Source organism: Protopterus annectens, chromosome 1.part2 (genome assembly GCF_019279795.1).
Source record: "Protopterus annectens isolate FY-2018-M chromosome 1.part2, PAN1.0, whole genome shotgun sequence".
Lineage (NCBI taxonomy): Eukaryota > Metazoa > Chordata > Ceratodontiformes > Protopteridae > Protopterus > Protopterus annectens.
The window spans coordinates 561,095,162-561,117,438 of NC_056727.1; the positions used below are offsets into that span (position 1 = coordinate 561,095,162).

The 22,277-nt window shown below is 43.2% G+C and overlaps 1 protein-coding gene across 2 annotated transcripts in view; it reads left to right on the forward strand.

Annotated features, from left to right (window-relative positions):
• LOC122790148 (adipocyte plasma membrane associated protein) overlaps nucleotides 1-21,128 on the forward strand; it is an 893,349-nt gene extending 872,221 nt beyond the window's left edge. For both annotated transcript variants that reach the window (XM_044057738.1, XM_044057747.1), the window contains exon 9: nucleotides 20,799-21,128. In XM_044057738.1, the coding sequence (XP_043913673.1) occupies nucleotides 20,799-21,008 (210 nt within the window). In that variant the 3' untranslated portion in view covers nucleotides 21,009-21,128. The remainder of the gene's footprint in view (nucleotides 1-20,798) is intronic.
• Nucleotides 21,129-22,277: the final 1,149 nt, after the last annotated feature.

Genomic DNA, 22,277 nt, shown 5'->3' on the forward strand with positions numbered 1-22,277 from the left:
GCTCATCTCCGTGAGAATGTCTACAGAAAGTAAGGAACATAAGCCATCTGGCTTTAAGAAATTTATTAAATGCTCACAGAAGATGTTTACTGTTTGGGGGCCATCCATTTACAGGAAACGTTCTTATTTTGCCACTCTTTCAGTGCTAGGGTATTGCAAGAAAGAAAAAAAATAAGTTCATCCTAAAATGTCTTCTTAAACCTGCCTTTGAGGAAGATCTTGCTAGCTCTTCCTCCTCTTCTAGATCTACAAAAGAAAAGTCTAAGTTCTCAAAGAGGCCCTCTCCAGCACCGGCTCGTGTCTTGGATCCACCTCTTAAAGTCCCTAAATCAGACAAGTCCATTGTCTCATCGGCTCCACAGAGCTCAGTGCCGATTGAGAGTACTATTGTGATTACAGGGTCGGTCCCAAGTAGCTCGGAGCAGACTGCTGAGAGTATTTCACGGAGCCGGTCTATGGATCCTTTGCCAGTTTCCCCTGTGTTGAAGTCACCGATACTGCAGATATCCTGCTCTCCTACTCTATCTTCCAGGAGTTAATCAGAAGAAGATGTGGAGAGGGTAGTGCTGAGACTGTTGAAGTCATCTGCCTTACCTAAATTGTTGTTGGCTCTGACCCAGTCGGCTCCGGAGCCATTTGAGTCCGTTAAGCCCCCTTCGATCAGTCCTCCTCCAAGCCATGCTGGTCTTTCGGAGCTGGAGTGTTTGGTACCACTGGTGGAACCCTCGGCTCCAGGTCCCCCTGTGGCTGTTTCGGAGCTGAGCTCTGCTGCCACACTCTCGGTGCCGTCCGTGGTGTCAAGGAGCTGAAGCTTCCCGGTCGGCCCCAACAGGGATGCCTGGAACCGAACCTCTTCGGTTCTGAGTCTTCCTCTCGGCGAGGGTGAGCTCGGATCCTACTTCTATCTCGGAGCTGATGGCATCCTCGGTCTCCTCGGAGCCGGGGAGGTCTTCGGACCTGGAGATGTCAGCATTCAAGAAGATGAGTGTGCTGTCCTGATCTTCAGCTCCTACCAGGGGTACTAACACTCTTCCCCCTAAGGCAGCTACTTCTGTCTCAGCTCCTACTCTCTCTGTGGGCAACAGAGACCCACAGCCTCAGGAGCCACCAGCTGGTGGCCCCCTCTCTTCCGAGACCTCCCCAGAATATCCTTCGTGGAGCCCCCATGGAAGAGGACATGTAAGAGGAAGCATGTAGACACCAAGGATGAGTCTCTGACCTCTGACACTGACCTCAAGGAGTCAGAAGGGTCACCCAAGTCATACTCTGATGATGTCTCTTTCATAGACATCCTGGAATTCCTTAAACAGAGGTACGGCTGGCCCACTGTCACCCTTTCTGATGAGGAGTCAGTGTACCTGAAGGCTTTCGGGTCTCAAACTTCAGCCTCTTGGGTGTCTCCACCCTTCGAACTAATGGAGCTAGTTAGTCGAAAGGTATGGGATACTCCTGATGCTGTGGAGCCAGTCCCCAGGAGACCGAATAAGTTTCTTTCTGTACCCCCAGAAAAAGATTTGTTCTCTAAAGGTGTTCCTGTAGATGCCATGGTGGTGACCGCGGCCACTAAGAAGGAGCTAGCTGAGACGACTTCTGTCCATCTGCCAAATAAGGAGTCTCGAATGATGGACAGATACGGGAAGCATATCTTCTCTTCAGCGGCATTTACCCTTAGATCGTTGAGCTACCTTACTCACTTCACGAGGCTTGAGAGAGATCTCCTTAAAGAATTAGGAGATTCTCTACAAGGTACATGTACTGAGGGGAGTCCTTGACAAGTTGTCTGCCCAGTTGTCCACCATGAACTCTATCGTCAACTCGTCCATGCGGCTTATTTTGTAGGCAGCTGATGGAGCGAGTAGAGCAGCGGGTTCAGGAATTTCTCTAAGGCTTCACTGATGCATTTGTGTAACTTTGCGGAACCGTTCAAGTCTACCTTTACCAACGTCCCCTTTGACGGTTTCTCATTGTTTGGACCCAAGGTAAAGGACACTCTCTCACCCGGTGCGAGCAAGAAGGAAAAACACTCTCTGCCATGGGAGTACATTTTACTTTTCCCTCTAGACCATATTCTAAGGGTCAGAGGGGCGGTAAAACGTGGTTCAAGAAGTCCCAGAGGTTTTTCCAGGATGCACAGGGTGACTCCTCTTTCAGAGGCAGAGGAGGAGGAAGATATGGTAGACATCACCCTAGAGGCAGTGGCAGCCTGCAGAACCAGGGAGCCTGCGATTCCTTTCAAGGCCGGCCTTACCAGAGCTCCTGATGTGGGGCCCGACTGTGCTTCTCTAGGGCTGGTCGGGGGTCGCATTTCTTTGTATCTAGAAAGCCTGGCTGGGTATCACTCAAAACAAGTGGGTACAAAGAATTATTACCAGAGGTTATATCATACCCTTTTATCTTCCACCTTTTGTTCCCAAGAGGATCCCAAATGTTCCACCCAATCACAGGGATCAGGCAACTGTGGAGGTCAACAAGCTGCTGTCAAAAAGAGTCATCCAAACTGTCCCAGCAGACCAAATAGGATCCAGAGCTTACTCCAGATTCTTTAGTGCCGAAACGTACAGGGGACTGAAGGCCCATTTTGTACCTCAGCAGATTGAATGAATCAGTAAAGAAGGACAAGTTCTGAATGGTGACACTGCATTCTATCCCCCATTGTTGGGGAAAGACAATTGGATGTGCTCAATTGATCTCCAAGACGCCTACTACCACATAAAAAAAGGACAGGGTGTCGAGGAGTCATCTGCGCTTCCGTCTGGGAGCCAGTAATTACCAGTTTCATGCTCTGCCCTTTGGTCTCACCACAGCCCCCAGGATGTCCACCAAGTGTATGGCAGTAGTGAAAGCTCACCTGAGACGTCGAAGATTCCAGGTGTTTCCGTATCTGGACGACTGGCTCTTGACCCCCCCCCCACCGGGCATCTACTTCTTCAGACCAGGGACGTTACTATTCAGCTTTGTGCCCAGCTAGGAATTTCTATAAATTGGGAAAAATCTGCCTTATTGCCCTCTCAATCTGTGATTTTTATAGGTGCAGAGATAGACACAGTAGACACGCTGGTTCGTCTTCCTGCAGAAAGGGCACACAATCTGGTTCTTCAAATTTGACGTCTTCTCCCCTTACAAAAGGTCAAAGCCAAGACTATTCTGCAGCTTCTAGGGACCATGGCTTCCACCATATTACTAGTGCCACTAGCCATGCTACACCTGAGAATTCCTCAGTGGCTCCTGTCATCCCAATTGTCTTTTCAGCACCTACCATTATCTCATCACATTCTGGTGACAGAATCTTGCAAGAAGGACTTCCTTTGGTGGACACTACCCGATCAGTTAACCATGGGCACTTCTTTTGTTCCTCACCAACCCATTGCCACTGTGACCATGAATGCCTCACAGATGGGGGGGGGCATTATCTAGGCAGGACTGTCCAAGGCACATGGCAAGATCATGAGGCTCACCTGCATATCAGCATTTTACAGATGAGGGTGGTGCTCCTGGCATTGCAAGCACTTTACGACCTTCTGCCTCTGGGGACTATTGCAATACAATCAGGCATGTCGGTAGCATGATATATCAACAAACAGGGTGGAACCAGACCTTACCCACTCTGTCGAGAGGCCATGCAAGTTTGGAAATGGGCAATATCTTCCCAGCATTTTGTGGTGGCAATGCGCATTCCAGAGACAACCAACGTGAGAGCCGACAAGCTCAGCCAGGCAATCCTGATGCCTCACGAGTGGTCTCTGAAACAGGAAACAGAGAAACAGATTTTCCGCAGATGGGCACAGCCTTGCTGCGACCTCTTTGCCAGCCCAATCAATGCCGAATGCAGCAGCTACTTCTCCCTCATCCTCCCTCGGGGGAGTCAACGAGAGACGCACTTGTTCACGATTGGCCCCTGGGTCTCCTGTATGCTTTTCCTCCCTTTCCTCTCATACCAAAGGTTATTCAGAAAGCAAAATGGCTGGGAAGCAAACTTATCCTCATTGCTCCTTACTGGCCTCGTCAGGTTTGGTTCCCCTTCCTTGGGCCTCTTCTCCTAGACGATCCTTGGATTCTGGACCCAGTTTCAAACCTGTTGACTCACATGTCAGGTTCGCTTCACCCCTCCTTACACACCCTCAATTTGACAGTGTGGCTGCTCCAGTTCCATCCCTAGTCAGGCTTCATAACTTCTCACCCTCCGTGACTCATATCCTTACGTCTTCTCATAAACCTTCCACTAGGAGACTATATTCCAGTAAATGGAGAAGATTCTCTATCTGGGTGGAGAAAATGAATGTTGACCCTTACACTGCCTCCATGCCAGTGGTTTTGGAATTCCTGTCTGAGCTTTTTCACCAGGGATCTGTGGCTGCCACTATCAGAGTTCAATTGGCAGCGATTTCAAATTTTCATCTAGGCTTTCAAGATTCTAATCTTATGTCACATAGGCTGTGCAAAACTTTCCTTAAAGATGCCACTTTAAGACCCCCCTTTCAAGAACCTGTTGCCTTATGGGATTTAAATTTTGTGTTATCCAAATTAACTTCTCTGCCTTTTGAGCCTTCTCATTCATCCCCTTTGAAATTCTTGTCTTCGAAGACTTTGTTTCTGGTGGCTATCACTTCGGCCAGACGGGTGTCCGAGTTACAAGCATTGTCTGTGAAATCCCCTTACCTGATTTTTCACAAAGACAGGGTGTCCCTTCGTACTAATCCCTCCTTTGCCCCCCAAGGTCTGTTCCCATGCCACCTTGAATCAATCCATAGAACTTCCAGTGTTCTTTCCAAATCATTCCAACGCAGCTGAATACAGGTTTCATCAGCTGGATGTCCATAGACAATTAGTTTTTATTTGCACGGGACTAAGGAAATCAGATAAATTACTTATTTCCTTTTCTGAATCCATGTCAAGTTACCAGTTTCCAAAGAGGGTGGCCTAATGGTTAAGGTGTTTGCCTTAACAAACACAAGGTGCAGGGTTTGAGTCTCACAAGGGATAATTGGCTAGGCTTAAAATGGCTTGCAAGGGCAGTTAGCTTAGTACTAATCTATGAAACTATGAACACACTCTAATTGGATTTCTAGCTGTATAGCTTACGTTTACAACTCTGAGGGTAGACCTTTACTCTTTAAAGTCAAGGCTCACTCTACCATATCTCAGTCTACCTCTGCAGCCTTTCAAGCCAGGGTGCCACTTGATATTTGCGCAGCAGAAACCTGGGCTTACCCCTCACACTTTTATTACTCATTACAAATTGAATTTAACCTCCAGGGGTAGGGCATAATTTGGTTCCACGGTACTCAGGAGTATTTTTCCTTGAGCCGCCCAAGAATAAGGCCCTAGGGACACTGTCCCATATGTAAGAATGAAGGTGAGAAAGGACTACAGCACATAAAGAAATTATGTACTCGCCATAGTGTTCCATGTTTGTAGTTAATCTCACCCTTCATTCTTATGAACCCACCCTCCTACCCCCATCCTGGAAGTACCTGGAGACAGAAAAATATTATCTTTTTTCATGGAGACCTTTTAGTATTGACTTATTTTGTATATTTGTTATTATCGCTCCTAGTTAGCAGCAGACAAGATCTGGGGATTTTACTGATGCACCATGGGATACCTACCTAGCCACGAGCCAACTAGAAGACTTCCAGCTTGTAAATAGGCCGAGTTGGAGCCGAGGATCGGCTCCGATCCCATATATAAGAATGAAGGGTGAGATGGACTACAAACATGGAACATTATGGTGGATACATAACTTCTTTTTTGTTCGAGTTGTTTATTCATTTTTCTCTGAAACATGTAAAACCAGCTTCAGTTTATGTTGGCTAAGTGTTTTGAATGCGCTTTTGAAAGCAGCATATTTTTTTTTTTTTATCAAGACGGCAGTGCTAAAGTCTAGCCTTATGATGCAGTGTGGGCTAAAGTCTTTATTGCACCCATATGGCTTATTTTCAAGTAGAGGCAAGGGAGCTGAAGGGATGAGAGATGGTAAGGATGAGAATGACCTACCTGGCTCCATGCAGAAAGTGGTATACTGCTTGGTCCAATAGTTATACATGTGTGTGCCTCCCAAAGGCAGCAGTTGTGGAGCTTGCAAGATAACCCTGGGGTGGTGGGCACCCCCAAGCAGCAATATCATGCCGTGTCATCATGGTCAAAGCTGAATGGATCCAAATTCAGCCTGATTCTTGCCTCCTTCCTCTGTAAACTTTTTAAATGAGAATACATTCTTGTTTTTCTGAAGCAGACTAACAATTAGGCCCCTTCATTGCAGTCTTAGGTCTGTCTGCCACCAGATAAGTCTCCCAAATATCTTGAATCCCCACCTGTCTGTCTACAGAAGATTAATTCCTACAGACATTTAAATGTAAATACTTAAGGATAGATTCCTACATTTAATAACCCCAACTAATTATCTCCCCTCTTTTGCAATACGGATTCTGCCTCTTCATGTAAGTGTTAAGTAAATACGGTTTCTTCTTTATCAACAGGTTATATCTTCCCACAGTATCCCTCCTGGATATAAACCACCCTATTTTTATATAAAAAGTGAATAGAAATTTGTTTTTGCTTTGGGTCAGCACTACAGTTAGTGCACACTTCTAGCCCATGGTTCACATTTACTCAGTGATGCAAGGTCTTTTGGGCAGTATGCTGTACTCCAGTAATTTAGAATTTAAATGTTCATCTTATGATGACTCATTTGTGTGTAACTGTTCTGTACACTGTACTAATATTTTTATGCAACCGACTCCAGAGAATTTTTATTGTATGTATATTCATTGACTGGGTAAGAAAATGGTCCATCCAGATCAGTGCTCTACTCCAGTTAGGAAATTCAAATAAATAATGCTGCACAGATGGAGCTGCTAAATAGGTAGTAGAGTTGCATGAGATACTCACAGTAATAGTGTGTCTATCTTAAGCAATCCTGTTACGTGAATCAGAGACCAAGTTCATTATACCAGTCATGGTTTGATTTTTTTCCTAATAGGCTTTCATGATAAAAGTATGTGCACGAGAGATAATAAATGTTTTGTCATCACACACTGGCTGCTTAATCATTGCTACCTAACCAGTTATTTTCAGAGGCTTTCACAGTTCAGTTATCAGTCCTATTTGTCACTGACAAGTTTACAAGTTTGAGACTGAGAAGTAAATCACTGAAATCCCCCTGTAGACAGCAGGTACTTTTCAATACCTTCAGTGGCATTGCCTTTATTGGTTTGTGAAAGGTGCACAGTGTTAAACATTGTAATAAATGTGAGAATTTCTGTCCAGCCATCGTCAGACATTGGATGGAAAAGTTCCTCACCTGTGTCAACAGGAGAATGGTGATGATTAAAAGTACCTTACATGAAGTCTGGTGATGAGGTCACACATATATCCAGATCCCAATTAGCGCACTCTCACAGGAATTAAAGCTGAAGGTCTGGAACTCAGCCAAGCCCTTCTTGGAGGAAGGTCAATCATTAAAATGGTGCTCCAGACTCCAAAGGTTTTTTGGGTACTCTTGGGCTAGCAAGAGCACTACTCCTCACTATGTTTCCTGTTTACAATCTGATGAGGAGGGCCAGAAGAGTTTTAGCCACAACTCCAAGCCGGGGGTGCATTCTGGAGTATTGGCACCACGCAAACCTTATTGATTTGTTGAAACTGTTTGACGTCACTCATCCTCAAGTTGAGATGCTCAAGGCTGAGAGCTCCCTTCCTTGGGTCTTCAAACCCAGCATGGACTGTTGGCTCAGACTGAGGGTGAGTCTTTGGCTCGTCCAGTGCTGGGGCTGATAGTTCATGACCTTATCAACAAGCTTGTTATTTTGTATGATTTTGAGTAGTGGATATATGACCATACTGTTAGTATGACCTAATCCCACCATGAGGCCCAGAGCAGGCCTTTCTGCTGGAGTTCAACTTTTGGAAGTTCCCATATTAGTATCACCTGACTTGCAGATTTTCCCATAACTGATATGTGAAGTGATTGTTGTATGTATTAGATGTTTTAGCCTATATTGTCAGGACCATCAGTGGCACAACATGTAGTGCAGTCACCACTGGTGTGGAAGGCTGTGGGTTACATTCCCACACCATGCAGATTGATTGCTGACACTGCAGTGCAGCATGGGGGGGGGCTGCTGCACTCCTGAGTGTGTTGTCCTTTGAATGAGATATTAAAACTGAGGTCCCATCTGCTTGAGTTTGTTTTAGCTTAGGGGGATGTAAAAGATTCTCAAGCACCTGCTGAAAAGAGTAGTGGTTCTTTGTTTATGTACAAAAAATAGCTCCTGTGTTCAACATATTTACAAATATTTAGAAATGTGCAAATGTATACATATGCAAATATATTTGCACATGTACATAATTTTTCTTACAATCATATTAAATTTTCATTCCTATTAGACCCCCACTCCCTTTTCCATAGGCACCATCTGATTTTACTTAATAATGTTGCTAAAATCCATTTACCAGAAAGCATAATTTAATTTATTTTTTCCTTCTGTATAACCCAAATAACATAACTTAGTATATATTCTTTTAGCATAATCTATACTTCCATTCATATAAAATCCGTATTTAATCAAATCCATGTTTATTTCATCCACTTTTATGTCTTTGAAAAAAAACATCTTTACATAGTTTTCCCCAAAACCTTTTTACTCTTACATTTCAAAAACAAATGTTCCATAGTTTTTCTTCTTGAGAATTTAAACATATTCTATCATTTTTCTTTTTATTTGGCATATTTCATTTTACTGGCAATTTCTCTAACTAGTCCCCATAAAAATCTTCACATTCTACTTTCTGATTATGCAGTCTGCGTCTTAATTTTGTAGCTTAAATGTTTTTCATTTTATACCATACCTTTCTAACTTTTCTGTACCCTGAATTATTTTCCCCAAAAATATTTTGCTAGCATTTTATTTCTTCATTTGTACACTATTTTGCTCTTTTACTCTTTTTCTACAATACCCACAAATTTATCATACTTATTTATACAATTTTACTACTAATCTGTCATCTTTTTAATTTGCCTACTTTAACACTTTGTACAAATTTAATGAAGCAGCAAACACCACTGACTTAATTAACCCTAATTCACATTCTTACTGGGTTTAATCTAAAACCCCATATAAATGAAAAAAAATATCTGCAATAATTTGTTTTCAAGTAGTGTTGCCAACATAAATACATATGCTAAGTATGCAGTTTTCCCATCAGTACTGAATTTATCAAATAAATCCTTTTTTTGAATGATAATTTACATGTCCTCCACAAAAGTGAGCTTTGTTTTGTTTCTTCTATTTTTTCAGTTGAATTCTACTTGTATCTTTATTCCCAAATTGTATACATAACATAGAAATGTCATTCATTGTAAGATAATATGCATCCTATCTTTACTACATCACCTAAACCTTTACTTTTTATTTAAAGCCACCCCTATCACCTGTCAAAACTCATTTATGCAAATTAATACTTGTTTATCCAGATTTTATTTGCAGTTATTATGTCATCTGCATTTGTTAACATGACTGGAATTCTTAACCCTTCAGGCATTGTATACCCCTCCTCCTTAATTTTATAATTTATTTCAGAGGCCATCATATTCATAACTGATACAAAGAGTATACAACTCATTGGACATCCTTATCATACACCATTCTTCATATATACCTGTTGGCTTGACCAGCCATTTACAAGTATTTTTACTTTGTTATTGCTGTGCTCTGATATACATAATTTCCTAACTTTCTTACTTATTTTATATTTTTTCATTATTCCCATAGGATTTCATGTCCAGTTGTGTCAAATGCCTTAAGGTCTCCTATCATCATTTTTGCTTCTTTTCTGTTCATGATGTCACCCACAATTTCTCTGTCATTAATGATTCTTGACAACCCTTCCCCGTAATACTGCATGTATTCTTTTCCATAATAGTTTCCATCTTAGTTTCAAATCTCTTGTATTATTTTCATAAAGATCTTATTATTTAATACTTTGGATCTTCATTTTTTATCTTCCTTACACATTTATTTATCCCATTATATAATTTGTTATACATAAAACCTTGATTTAACTATTCGTTCAAATTATTTTTGCTAAGCCCTTAAAATTTTATACATTTCATACCCTATTCCATCTGGTCCTGCAGCCAGATCTAGATTTACTTGTCCTAATACTTTATCTAGCTGATTTAAAGAAATCTCGTTTTCAAACTCTTTACTGTCTTTTTTTGTTGATTTTTGTACTTCCCATGTTTGTGCTTCACTGGCTTCTTTTTTCTTTAAACATTTCCTGTACATGTTATACTACACTGTTCATAATCTTTTTCTGAGTTCTTTCTATTTCTCCTTTTACATTTTTTATTTCTCTCATACTACCATCTTTCTTTACTAATCTACTTAAGTAACTCAGTACTACTATTTTTCCTTGTAAAAAATATATTTGCTTATAAAGCAATTCTTGTATTTTTTTCTTGTTTTCTTTTATATAATTCTTTTTCTTTGTCAAAGAACTGTTACATTTTAAATCTTCCAGTGCATCGTTATATGTACTTTTATATCATTTTCTTTCTCTACTTTTCTCAAATCTTATTGCCACTGTAAAAATATTATCATCTACCATTAAGTCCATTTTTTATAAAATGTTCTCGTAGTACTATGATCTTTCCATAACTGTATTACTAATTTATTTCATTCTTTATTACATGCTTTCTCATTTATCTTTTTTATTCATTTGCCTATTTTTATATATTCCTTGTTTTCCTTTATCTTTAGCCATATTGCAAGATGATCAGAAAATCCTGTTTCATCCACCTCCCCTTCTCTTATAAGTAAAGCTACTGATACTATAAAATAATCTATCTCAGTCCTATACATACCCCTTATGCTAGTGTGCAAATTTTTGTCCCAGAGTTTTATTTTATAACTTCTAAAATTTTTCTTATACAATATAATTTTCTTTCTTTTTATGCTTGCCTCTTAAAATCACAATTAGTCTTCTATTATTATAATAATCATATTTATCAGTACATGCTTTAAAAAATAAATACGTTTTTCTTTTCATTGCAATTAGTATCAACCTATAGTGTTATAATTCTATTTTACATTTTAAACCTACAATGGATAATCTTCCCATTTTTGCTAAAGTTACATGTAATGTTTTTACTGTATTTTTACAGAGTACATTTATTCCAGAACATAGACTGCGGTGGTGGTGCTGCGGTAGCATTGTCGCCTCACAGTTAGACGTTGCCCGTTCGATTCTCAGAGCGTCTTCCGTGTGGCGACATGTGTGAATGGGCATTCCTTCGTTGAAGGTTGTGCGTTAGGCCCAGCAAGCCAGCACGTAAAAATCTACTGCCAATCATTAGCGGACCGGAGTTCCACTGTGGCGACCCCTAACCGGGAAAAGCCGAAAGACACAAACATTTATTCCAGAACATCTCTCATTTCCCAAATTCCAAATTACCTTTCCTCTCCATAGATTCTCTGTTTGTAATCTTTCTTCATTTGTTAAAAGTCTTGTGTCTTCTAATATTACATTTTCATCAAATGTATTACACCACTCCAAAATCCCTATTGTTCTTGGTATATTTTTTTAATAGTATTCACATTTACAGAAAGCACTCTAAAATTTTCATTTTCCCTTTTCATTTCATAAGTTCATAGCCAAGTACTAGGCCAGCTTTCTTAGTAGGCCATTCTAAGCCTAGCCAGTTTCCTTCCCAAAGATGAGAATCAAATACTTTACCTTGTGTCTGTGAGTCAAACACCTTTACCATTGTACCAACCCCCTGTCATTAGCTGTACATATTCTTTTTCATCCATTTCCTTTCTTTTTATCTTTTGTACTTATCCCTTTAAATTTTTTTCTGTCATTTGCTCTTTTACCAGTACAGTTCTTCTTTTTCTTTACTACCTCCAAATTTGTCTTCTTCATCACATATTTCAGAACCTTATTTTGTGTCCCGTTTATTATTTTTTCTCATCCAAATATTCTTCTATTTTTACTACTACTAAAATTTATTTTCTTGGTTCTTTTTCTGTTTCTTTTTCCTTAGTCTTTTTTCATTTTTGCAATCCATATAGATGTCCATTTTATTTACATTTATAAAATCTCATTTCTCATTTTTTCATCATGTCCCATTTCCCCACAAATATAACACTTTCTTTTGGCCCAGTTACTTATCAAATTTCCTTCTCTTCCACAAAAAAAAAGTCTCTAGTATTTTATGATACCCCTGTTCCCCTCCGCATTTATTGTGTTTGGTATACGTGTGTGTGTGTGTGTGTGTGTGTGTGTGTGTGTGTGTGTGTGTGTGTGTGTGTGTGTGTGTGTGTATATATATATATATATATATATATATATATATATATTATTTTTTTTTTCACTTTCTTTTTTAAGACAATATTACAATCCCAGCCACCACTCTAAATTGGCCCTAGGTGTGAGTGCATGTATGTGCCTTCTGTGGAAGGTTGAGCGCCGGGCTGACAATTCGACACTGTAAAACTCCACTGCCAGTCATGAGCAGACAGGTGATCCGCTGTGCCAACCCCCAACTGGGAAAAGCCGAAAGAAGAAGATTGCAATCCCTGCCACCAGTCTATAAACATCTTTCCATAAATTTTCCAGTGTCCAGTACTTGTTCACATAAAGTTTTCAAATATCCTTTCAAAATATTCTTTCAAAGTCTCCGTTTCTACCTCTGTTTAAAATTGCACATTTCTTTTTGTTTCCCTGTTAAATGCTTTTATTACATAAAGGTACAAGGGGTTACAGTCTTTCTTTTTTCATATTATTCAAGAAAATTTTGTGTTGAACACCAGTCACAAATATAATGTCACAAAATGTCTCTTTGTTAATAAGAATACATTTTTATTTACTTATTTAACATTTGTTTAACAGGAAAGTCTGACTTGGAACAAGGCCAATTTTGAGGGGAGGCCCAGGGAGAAATGCTCCAGACTGCACATCTTTGTAACAAGGGAGGAAACCGGAGTACCTGGAGAAAAACCCACATGAACACAAGGAGGACATGATGACTCCACACAGAAGGCACTCCAGCCGAGAATCAAGCTGGAGAACCTCTTGCTGTGAGGCGACAATGCTACCGCTGCACCACTGCATCATCCACGTCTTTCCAATATCTCCAAACATAGTTGCATAAATTAATTCTTTGAAGTTGTAGTTTTCCAACATTTTTTTTTCCTGAATAGAAAACGTGAAAGGATAACGTGAAACAGGTAGAAGGGGAGCCATACATTTATTATAATTAACTATTTAAGCATCTGGGACTTTTACTTCAAGCCATTGTAATACCTGTCAGTAAACACACCATGCTAAAAGATGACAGCATTACAGGTAGGCAACTTTAGAACAAGTATTTTCATCTGTAACGTCAGTTTGAAAATTTTGCTGATTTTTATCTTGAAATTAATAGTGCTAACAGTTGTAGATCACGCCTTATTGTCAGTTAGGAGACCTTGCAGTATGACCTAGAATTTTAATCAGTAAAGTGGAAGTTGAGAGTCCTTAGTAAAGAGAACAGGGGAGGTTGGCACCTGATCCCAGAGCATCGTATTTTTTATCCATGCAGAAGTCATAACATATCAAAAGTTATTTCTATTGGCTGTGCTTCTGTGAAGTATATTTAATACTTCATTTATTTTTTTTTCTGTAATTACCTGCTCTATGCACTTTAGGGTTGCAGGAACCAGAACCAAAACAAGGTAGGCACAGCGCAGGTAATTAATGCTGAATAGGGCACCATTTTTTGCAGTGCACTCAGACTGCACACACTTATGAGTAATGTATTACCAGTTCACCTGCCTATGCCTTTGAGATGTGAGAGGAAATTGGAGTTTGCATTGAATTCACATGCTAACACACAAAAGATATACAGACTCCACACACAAGGCCACCAGTACTTTGAAGTAGTAAGACATCTCTTCACTGCTGTGCCAGTATTCTGCAAGATGTACATATACAACTTCCCCCCCCCCTTTTTGCTATGGACATTGTTATAGGATGGCTTTGAGTGAGACATCACCATGTCAGCAGCGTGGACTTGGTGTAAACATGGATCTTTAAACTGCAAGTGGGCTGGTAGGCCAAAGTGACACTCTTGCACTTGTCATACCAGCTTCCCCTTTCTCATTTCAAATGCTGTTGCATCTTTTGGGATTTTTTTGATTGTGTATCCACTAAGAAAAAGTGATGTATAGGAAGAGACTTTGTGTATTGTCCTTTAATGGAGGCATGCCAAATATTTGGGACTCCCAATAGAAGCCCCCAAAGCTGAATGGTATAGGGATCATCCAGGAATGAGTACAGTTATATTTATTCATGACAGGTCATGTAAGCCTTGCTGTAGACTTTCAGAAGTGATTAAAGTTACAAAAGCAGAACTGTTATAACAAAGCAGTAAGATGGTGACTAAGGACAAAGCCAGATAAAATATACTATTTCAAGGTAAACGGAAACAAACGATCTGAAGTAGTTACTTAATTTGATCTGCAACCTGTGAGATTCGGATCTGACCTCGGATCCGACCAGCAGCTTTCCAAGCTTCAAGATCCGAGCTCCTCCCCCTACCCATAATCCCTTGCTACCAACCACATTACCTCAGATCGTTTTTTGCCGTGGCTAAAGACAGTTGCTTCTTAGTGAAGAGCTCCTGGCCTGGTGAGATTGTTCCTTTTCTAAAAGCTAGTTTCTAGTTTAAATTGTATGTGTGTTGTTTTTAGCGTTTATCTAATCATACCCACGTTTAAAAAAAAAAAAAAACTTTCTCTTTAGTTTAAGTTTTGTATCTCCCCTCCCCCCCTTAGTGTTTGGGTGTGTGTGTGAGAGAGTTATGGCTGAAGTAAAAGCTATATTTTCTAAGTGTACTGAGTGTGGCCATAAGCTTTCCCCAGCTGATGGCCACACTCAGTGTGTTTTGTGTCTGGGGGCAGCACATTTGTCAGAGGCCTGCCAGATTTGTGCGGCCTTTAATCCTCGGGCCCTTAGGGACAGGAAGAACAAGCTGATCCTGGCAGGAAAACTCCCTCAGGAATCAGCTTTTTCTTCCTCTCCTAGCCGGATCCAGGCTACTCCGGTAGCTTCAGCGCCGGATACTCCCTCAGCTGTACCCGGGACTCAACCTCCCTTATCGGGTACTAGCTCTGTGGAGTCTGGTTCTTCTTCCCACAGGGAGAAGAAACAGAGAGAGAGTCATATTTCTAAGAGGCAGGCCGAGTCTCATCCCTCGGCTCCGCCTGAAAAGATTCTGAAATCTCCTGAGAGGGTCTCCGGATCCTTGTCCTCTCGGCTCCGTTCTCCTTCCTTTTCCCCGGAGCCGGAGGAGGAGGATAGGTCTCCCTCGAGGTCTTCGAGGTGGCCTTCCTGGCCTGCTTCAACTACCTCTTCGCGGTCTACCAGAAGCATCTCCGAAGTAGACATGGATCGGATGATGCAAAGATTTTTGCAGACCCAGATGCAGATGGGGATGCTCTTGCCCCCCCCCCCCCTTGGGACGGAGTGCAGCCCCCATGTTTGCCCCGATAGCTCCTTCTCCGACCCGTTATCGGGTCTCGGAGTTTTCGGATCCAGGCCCTTTCGGATCCGGGGATACGTCGGTGCTGACAGGGATAGTGTCTTAGATGCCGACTATGCCTTCGAGCTTGTCGGATCCAAGCTCTCGGGGCCGAGGGTTGAGCATCGGATCCGAGGGAGCAGTTGTGTCTTCGGCGCCGATGGGGCCGGAGCACACCACTGCTTCAGATCCGATTGCTTCGGCTCCGACCCCGATCCTTACCTCGGAGCCGAGGAGGTTACTTTCTCAGGCTGGTGATGGTGAATCTCCCTCTGCCTTTGAGGTAGTGGAGAGGGTACTGTCGAGGTAATCCAGGTCCCCAACCGGGCCTTCGGATCCGCCCGTGCCCCTACTGTATCAGGGTCTGTCTTCGCTCATCCGTCCATCGGGACAGCCTGCCCAAAGCCTCCAGTTAGTTCCCAGGAAGGAACACCAACCGGTGGACGAGCCCTCTTCGGACAGCCCCACCGAAGAGGTGCCTCGGAAGCGCCAGTGCAAAAGGAGGCACCTGGACTCCCCCGAGTCCATTACCATGGATACGGATTTGGAGGATACAGAGGGTTCCCCAAGGTCACCCCCTGAAGATGTCTCATTTGGAGACATCATGGAGATGTTGCGTATAAGAGGGTGGTGGTCGGCCCAAAAGCCCTCCATGGACGAGTCCGTATTTCTGGAGGCCTTTGAGGCAGGCCCATCTACCTCCTGGGTGTCCCCCCCAGCCGACCCCTTGGTGGACCTAATTACCACCAGGGCTTGGAAGGAGCCCGACACCGTGGAGCCTATCCCTAGATGCCCGGATAAGGTCCTCAGCCCTCCCTCAGATAGACCTTCGTGGTCCAAAGGCGCACCAGTGGATGCTATGTTGGTGGCGGCGGCCACTAAGAAAGAACTTGCCCAAGAATGTTCTTTGGTCCATCCGCCGGACAAGGAGTCCCGGGCTTTGGACCGTATTGGGAAGCGGATGTTTGCTTCAGCAACCTTTGCTATAAGGTCGCTGAACTACATGGCACACACTATCAGGCTACAGCGTGACTTAATTAAGGAATACGCTGCAGCCCCTCCGGAGTCCATCTCGGTCTCAGACAAAAAGGTTTTTGAATCCCGAATGGCCACTCTAAAGTCCATATCAAACACATCTATGCGGCTTCTTTCTCATGCCACGGAAGGAGCCGCTAGAGCTAGCGGAGTGGGAGTAGTTTTGCGACGGCACTTCTGGCTCCGCCTCTGCGATTTCACAGACCCCTTCAAGGCGTCCTTCGCAAACGCCCCTTACGATGGTTCGGCCTTATTTGGCTCATCGGTTCGCGACACGCTAGTCCAAAGCGAGAAGGATGGGAAGACGCTGTCGGCTGTCTGAGTCCGCTTCTCGAACCCCCAAAGATCCTTCTCCAGGAATCAGAGGGGGCAAAAGAAGCTGTGGTTCCGGAAATCTCAGCAATCCCGTCCTGCTGCGGACAACTCGTCCTCTAGAGGCAGAGGAGGACAAGGTGGACGCCGGCCCAGAGGCAGAGGGGGCCCGCGTAACTTTGGGTCTAGAGAACCCTTCTCGGAGGGACCCGCGCAACAGCCCTGAGGGCTTGTCCGACTGTCCCTGTCTGGAGGCAGTCGGGGGGCGACTATCGGAGCACCTATCAAGCTGGGAGTCAATTACAAACGATCGATGGGTGCTCCAGATAATATCCAGAGGTTACACAATTCCATTCTTGCAACCCCCCCAAGCCCAAACATCTCCCCGATGTTCCACCCCATCAGAGGGAGTCCGCAACTCAAGAAATTTCAGAGTTGCTAAGAAAAAGAATCATTCAGCCCGTCCCCCCAGATCAATCCGGATCGGGTTATTACTCCAGGTTCTTCTTGGTGCCAAAGAAAACGGGGGACCTCAGATCCATTCTAGACCTTTCGTCCCTGAACCTGTTCATACCCAAGGGAAAGTTCCGGATGGTCACTCTCCAATCTATTCTCCCCCTTCTGCAGGAGAACGACTGGATGTGCTCGTTGGATCTCAAGGACGCGTACTACCATATACTAATGGACAGACGGTCCAGGAGATTTCTCCGCTTCCGGCTAGGAGCCAGTCATTATCAGTTCAGGGTTCTTCCATTTGGCCTAACCTCAGCCCCCAGAGTGTTTACCAAAGTCATGGCAGTGGTAGCAGCCCACCTGAGACTCCAGGGCATTTAGGTGTTCCCTTACCTGGATGATTGGCCCTCACCGCCCCCAACAAGCATCTTCTGGTTACAGCAAGAGACTATGCCCTATCTCTGTTTGCTCATTTGGGCATTTCAGTCAATTTGAAGAAGTCCTGCCTGTGCCCATCTCAAGCCCTAGATTTCATAGGGGCCAGGTTGGATACTCGAATCTCCAGAGTGGTCCTCACACCAACCAGAATAAACAGTTTGTACCGCCAAGTCTGGGATATTCTTCAGATCCCAACCCCTCCAGCAGAATTGGTCCTGAGGGCGTTAGGATCTATGTCGGTGGCAATCGGCCTTTCTCTCCATGCCCGTCTGCGGATGCGTGTATTACAGTGGACTCTCGAGGTCCAGTGGTCTCTGTTGACCCACCCTTTGGACATGCCAATTCCCCTGAGCAGGGCATGCAGGGACTCCCTACTTTGGTGGCTGCAGGCAGAAGATCTCAAAGAAGGGAGACCCTTTGTGATTCCCCCAGTCAAAGCCACGTTGACCACGGACGCTTCCTGCCTCGGGTGGGGCATTATGCAGGAAGTCAGTCCAAGGAACATGGACTCCTCTAGAGACTGCATTGCATATCAATGTCCTAGAGATGAGGGCAGTGCTATTGGCGTTGCAAGCTCTCCATCACCTTCTACCTCTGGGGACTATTGCAATCCACACGGACAACATGTCCGTGGTATGGTACATCAACAAACATGGAGGGACCAGGTCTTACCCCCTGTGTCGAGAAGCCATGAGAGTGTGGGAATGTGCGATTTCCACCAACCGCTTTCTGATAGCAACGCACATTCCGGGACGGACCAACATATTAGCAGACAGCCTAAGTCGGGTGTTTCTCAGCCCTTACGAGTGGTCTCTGAATCCCTCGGTCACGAAACAAATATTCCACAAATGGGGTCAACCTCGCTGCAACCTTTTTGCTTCTCCCCTAAACGTAAAATGCAGCGAGTACTTCGCGATAGTTCCCCCCAAAGGGGAATCCCCCAGGGACGCCCTGGTTCATGCTTGGCTGCCCGGTCTTCTTTATGCATATCCTCCTCTTCCTCTGATGATGAAATTCATCCAGAAAGCCTGTCGGTTGGGAAGCAAAGTGATTCTCATTGCTCCCTTCTGGCCTCGACAAGTCTGGTTCCCCTTTCTGCACTCTCACAGTGTGGCTCCCCCTTGGATTCTGGTTCCCAAACCAGACCTAATCTCGCATCCGACAAGATGCCACACTCCAAACCTGGTCAGCCTCCGGCTCACAGCCTGGCTGATCCAGTTCCATTAATGGCAAGGACTCCCGGTATCTCTTCCCTAGTCAAGGCTATTCTCGTGGCAGCTCATAAGCCATCCACCAGAAAACTCTACAACAGTAAATGGAAACGTTTTTTCATCTGGGCAAAGGATAATGGATTAGACCCCTTTACGGTTCCTATTCCCAACATTTTGGACTTTCTATCCCTCCTTTTTGAGCAGGGAGCTAGCGCGTCCACCATTAAAGTTCAACTTGCTGCCATCTCCCATTATCATGTAGGAGATGGCATAAGTTCTTTGGCATCAGTTAAAATATGCAAAGCCTTTCTAAAAGGCGTGTTCCTCTTAAAGCCTCCCATTAAACCGGCTATGCCTCCATGGGATCTTACCCTGGTATTACAAGCACTAACGGGACCACCTTTTGAACCTGCGGCCTCTGCGCCATTAAAGTTCTTATCTTGGAAGATGGCCTTCTTGGTAGCAATTACCTCCGCCAAGCGGGTATCAGAGCTACAAGCCTTGTGCATTAAGTATCCATACCTTATTTTTCACAAAGATAGGGTGGCCCTCAGGACTAATCCTTCTTTTCTCCCGAAGGTAGCCACAGAATCTAACATTAATCAATCTATTAACCTCCCTGTTTTCTTCCCTAGCTTCCAAAACAAAGGTGAATACACATTGCACAAATTGGATGTACACAGGCAACTGCGTTTTTACTTGCACAGGACTAAAGATTTCCGCAAGTCAGACCAGTTGTTTGTTTCTTATGCTAAATCAGCCATGGGCAAACCAATTTCTAAGGTGACAGTAGCGAATTGGATTTCTCAATGTATCGGACAGGCATACATTTCAATTGGAAGACCAGCTCCGGTTGCCATCCGGGCACACTCTACCAGGTCTGTGGCTACCTCAACAGCGTTTTGGTCTAGAGTTCCAGTTGACGATATTTGTTCAGTGGCTACCTGGTCCTCTTCCCATACGTTCATTTCTCATTACAAACTGGACATGATCTCCAGAAGCAGGGCTTCCTTTGGCTCCGCGGTGCTTCGGAATATCCTTCCTTAGGGTCCACCCAGGGCCTTTAGGTAAGCTGGGGACTCTGTCCCACAGGTTGCAGATCAAATGAAGTAACTACTTCAGATATAGAAGTTATGTACTCACCATAACGTTCCATCTGAGTAGATACTTCATTTGTCTGCAACCGACCTCCCCTGCCATCCCCCGAACCTCGGTAAAATATTGTCCTGTGGAGAATTCTCTCCGTCTTTAGCTTATAGGGCAAAATAACCGATCTGAGGTAATGTGGTTGGTAGCAAGGGATTATGGGTAGGGGGAGGAGCTAGGAGCTCAGATCTTGAAGCTTGGAAAGCTGCCGGTCGGATCCGAATCCCACAGGTTGCAGACAAATGAAGTATCTACTCAGCTGGAACGTTATGGTGAGTACATAACTTCTATTTTCCATTGCAATGCCTTTTTATAAGTACACGCAGCCAAATGCATTTTCATTTGCTTTCTGTTTAATGTAATTTTTAGAAGGATTTTGATAAGGGTTTCTTTTCCAGTAGTGTAGTGGATCATTACTGGCAAACATCATAGGCCCTCTGCTTTATATAAAACTATATGTATAACATATGTATACATGTATAATACGAGGCTGACCAACTTGGCTGGAACTTAACGACCCAGAGTATAAGGGTATATGTGACGGTTATTTCTCTTGTTTTGTCTGTTTTAAGTGTATGTATTAGATGTCATAAATTTTCTTTTTGTCATTGTTTCTATATTTCTGTTTTCAATTATAGTTGCTGAATCAAGAAACAGTCATGAAGCTTGTACCTAAATACAGCTTGGTCCTGGAGCTGAATGAAGATGGGTCATACAAGAGGAGTTTTCATGACCCACATGGAATGGTTGTGGCCCATCCCAGTGAAGCTCATGAACATGATGGTCACCTTTATTTGGGCTCCTTCCGCTCCCCTTTTATTTGCAAGCTCAACTTAAAGGACATCTGAATTTGACATTAAGCCAGAAGCAGAGTGCACCATAGGGATTTGACTCTCTTATTTCTTCAAAGATTGCCTCACATGTAGAAGATAAACAGCTTAAAATAAAGAAGATGGGTTTCAGCCAGATATTCTGTTTACTTAGATATTAATTTTACCAGTAACCTACAGACTTCAGGAGGAGAAAAACTGAGTGTACTTTCAGTGGGAAACTGTCCATTGTTTTGCTGAAGAAAGTTGTGACTGACAAATTGCAGCATTTCGTATTAATAATATCATAGCAAATGTATCAGAAGTATTTGTATATCAGTGCTAGTACAGAATGGCTGAATAGTTTGCTGTTCAGAAAAGTAGATTGGTGAATATCACATGTTCAGATAGGGTGACTGCCTTTATCTCGTTTAGGTACAGTGGCTGCATATTCAGCTTGCTGTTAAAATTGATTTTGGCGTTTTATCTCATTGTGTAAACAATGGGAAATCCAGTGCTGACTACTGTGCAGTATATCCTGCTAATGCCAACAAGAAAGCAAAACGGAAATTAAATCAGGTTAGGAGTTCAACTTACTGCTAACGTAAATTTTCTTCTAATATTTATGCAAAGGAATAATGTCCGTGCTTATTCATTAGTGATTGCTCATGAGCATGAAATTTCTATCTTTTAACTTTGACTGGGACCACAACTTTCTTTTCCTACTCTTCCTTTGACCATCTTGGGCTTTCCATAGACTGTCCTCATGGCAAATAAGCAGTGAGCTGTTTAACGAAAGGGAATCTAAGCTGGTATACTTCCATCTCCCCACCCCTTTGAAAGAATTACTTCATTAAACTATTGAGACAAAGTCCATGGAGAAGGCAGATTGGAAGAGAAGTCAGAACACAGAGAAGGGCAAGATTTGATCATGAAAACGTAGGCTGGTCTGTGCAGCAGGTTTACTGTATGTGAGTAAAGTTGCCCACAGGTAAATGCCTACTGTACTCTTGCTTTCAGTGTCCATTTCTGTTGCTGAATGTAAGGAGTGATTGGTAGTACAGCATTTCCTTTTCAGTGAGCAACTCTTCATCTGAGATTATTTTTTTGTCTTATGTTAATATATGGAACCAGTGATTTGACAAAGGGTGCTTCATTTCTTCAGCTTATCTGCACATTCTGAGAGATCGGGTGAAACGTTTGGATATGGTCAGAGCAGGACTTCAGCTGGGCTTCTTTTAGACCATTGCCACTGCACCACAACTACAGGTTTTCCACGAGTACTTATGCCTTTTCCAATTGCCACAC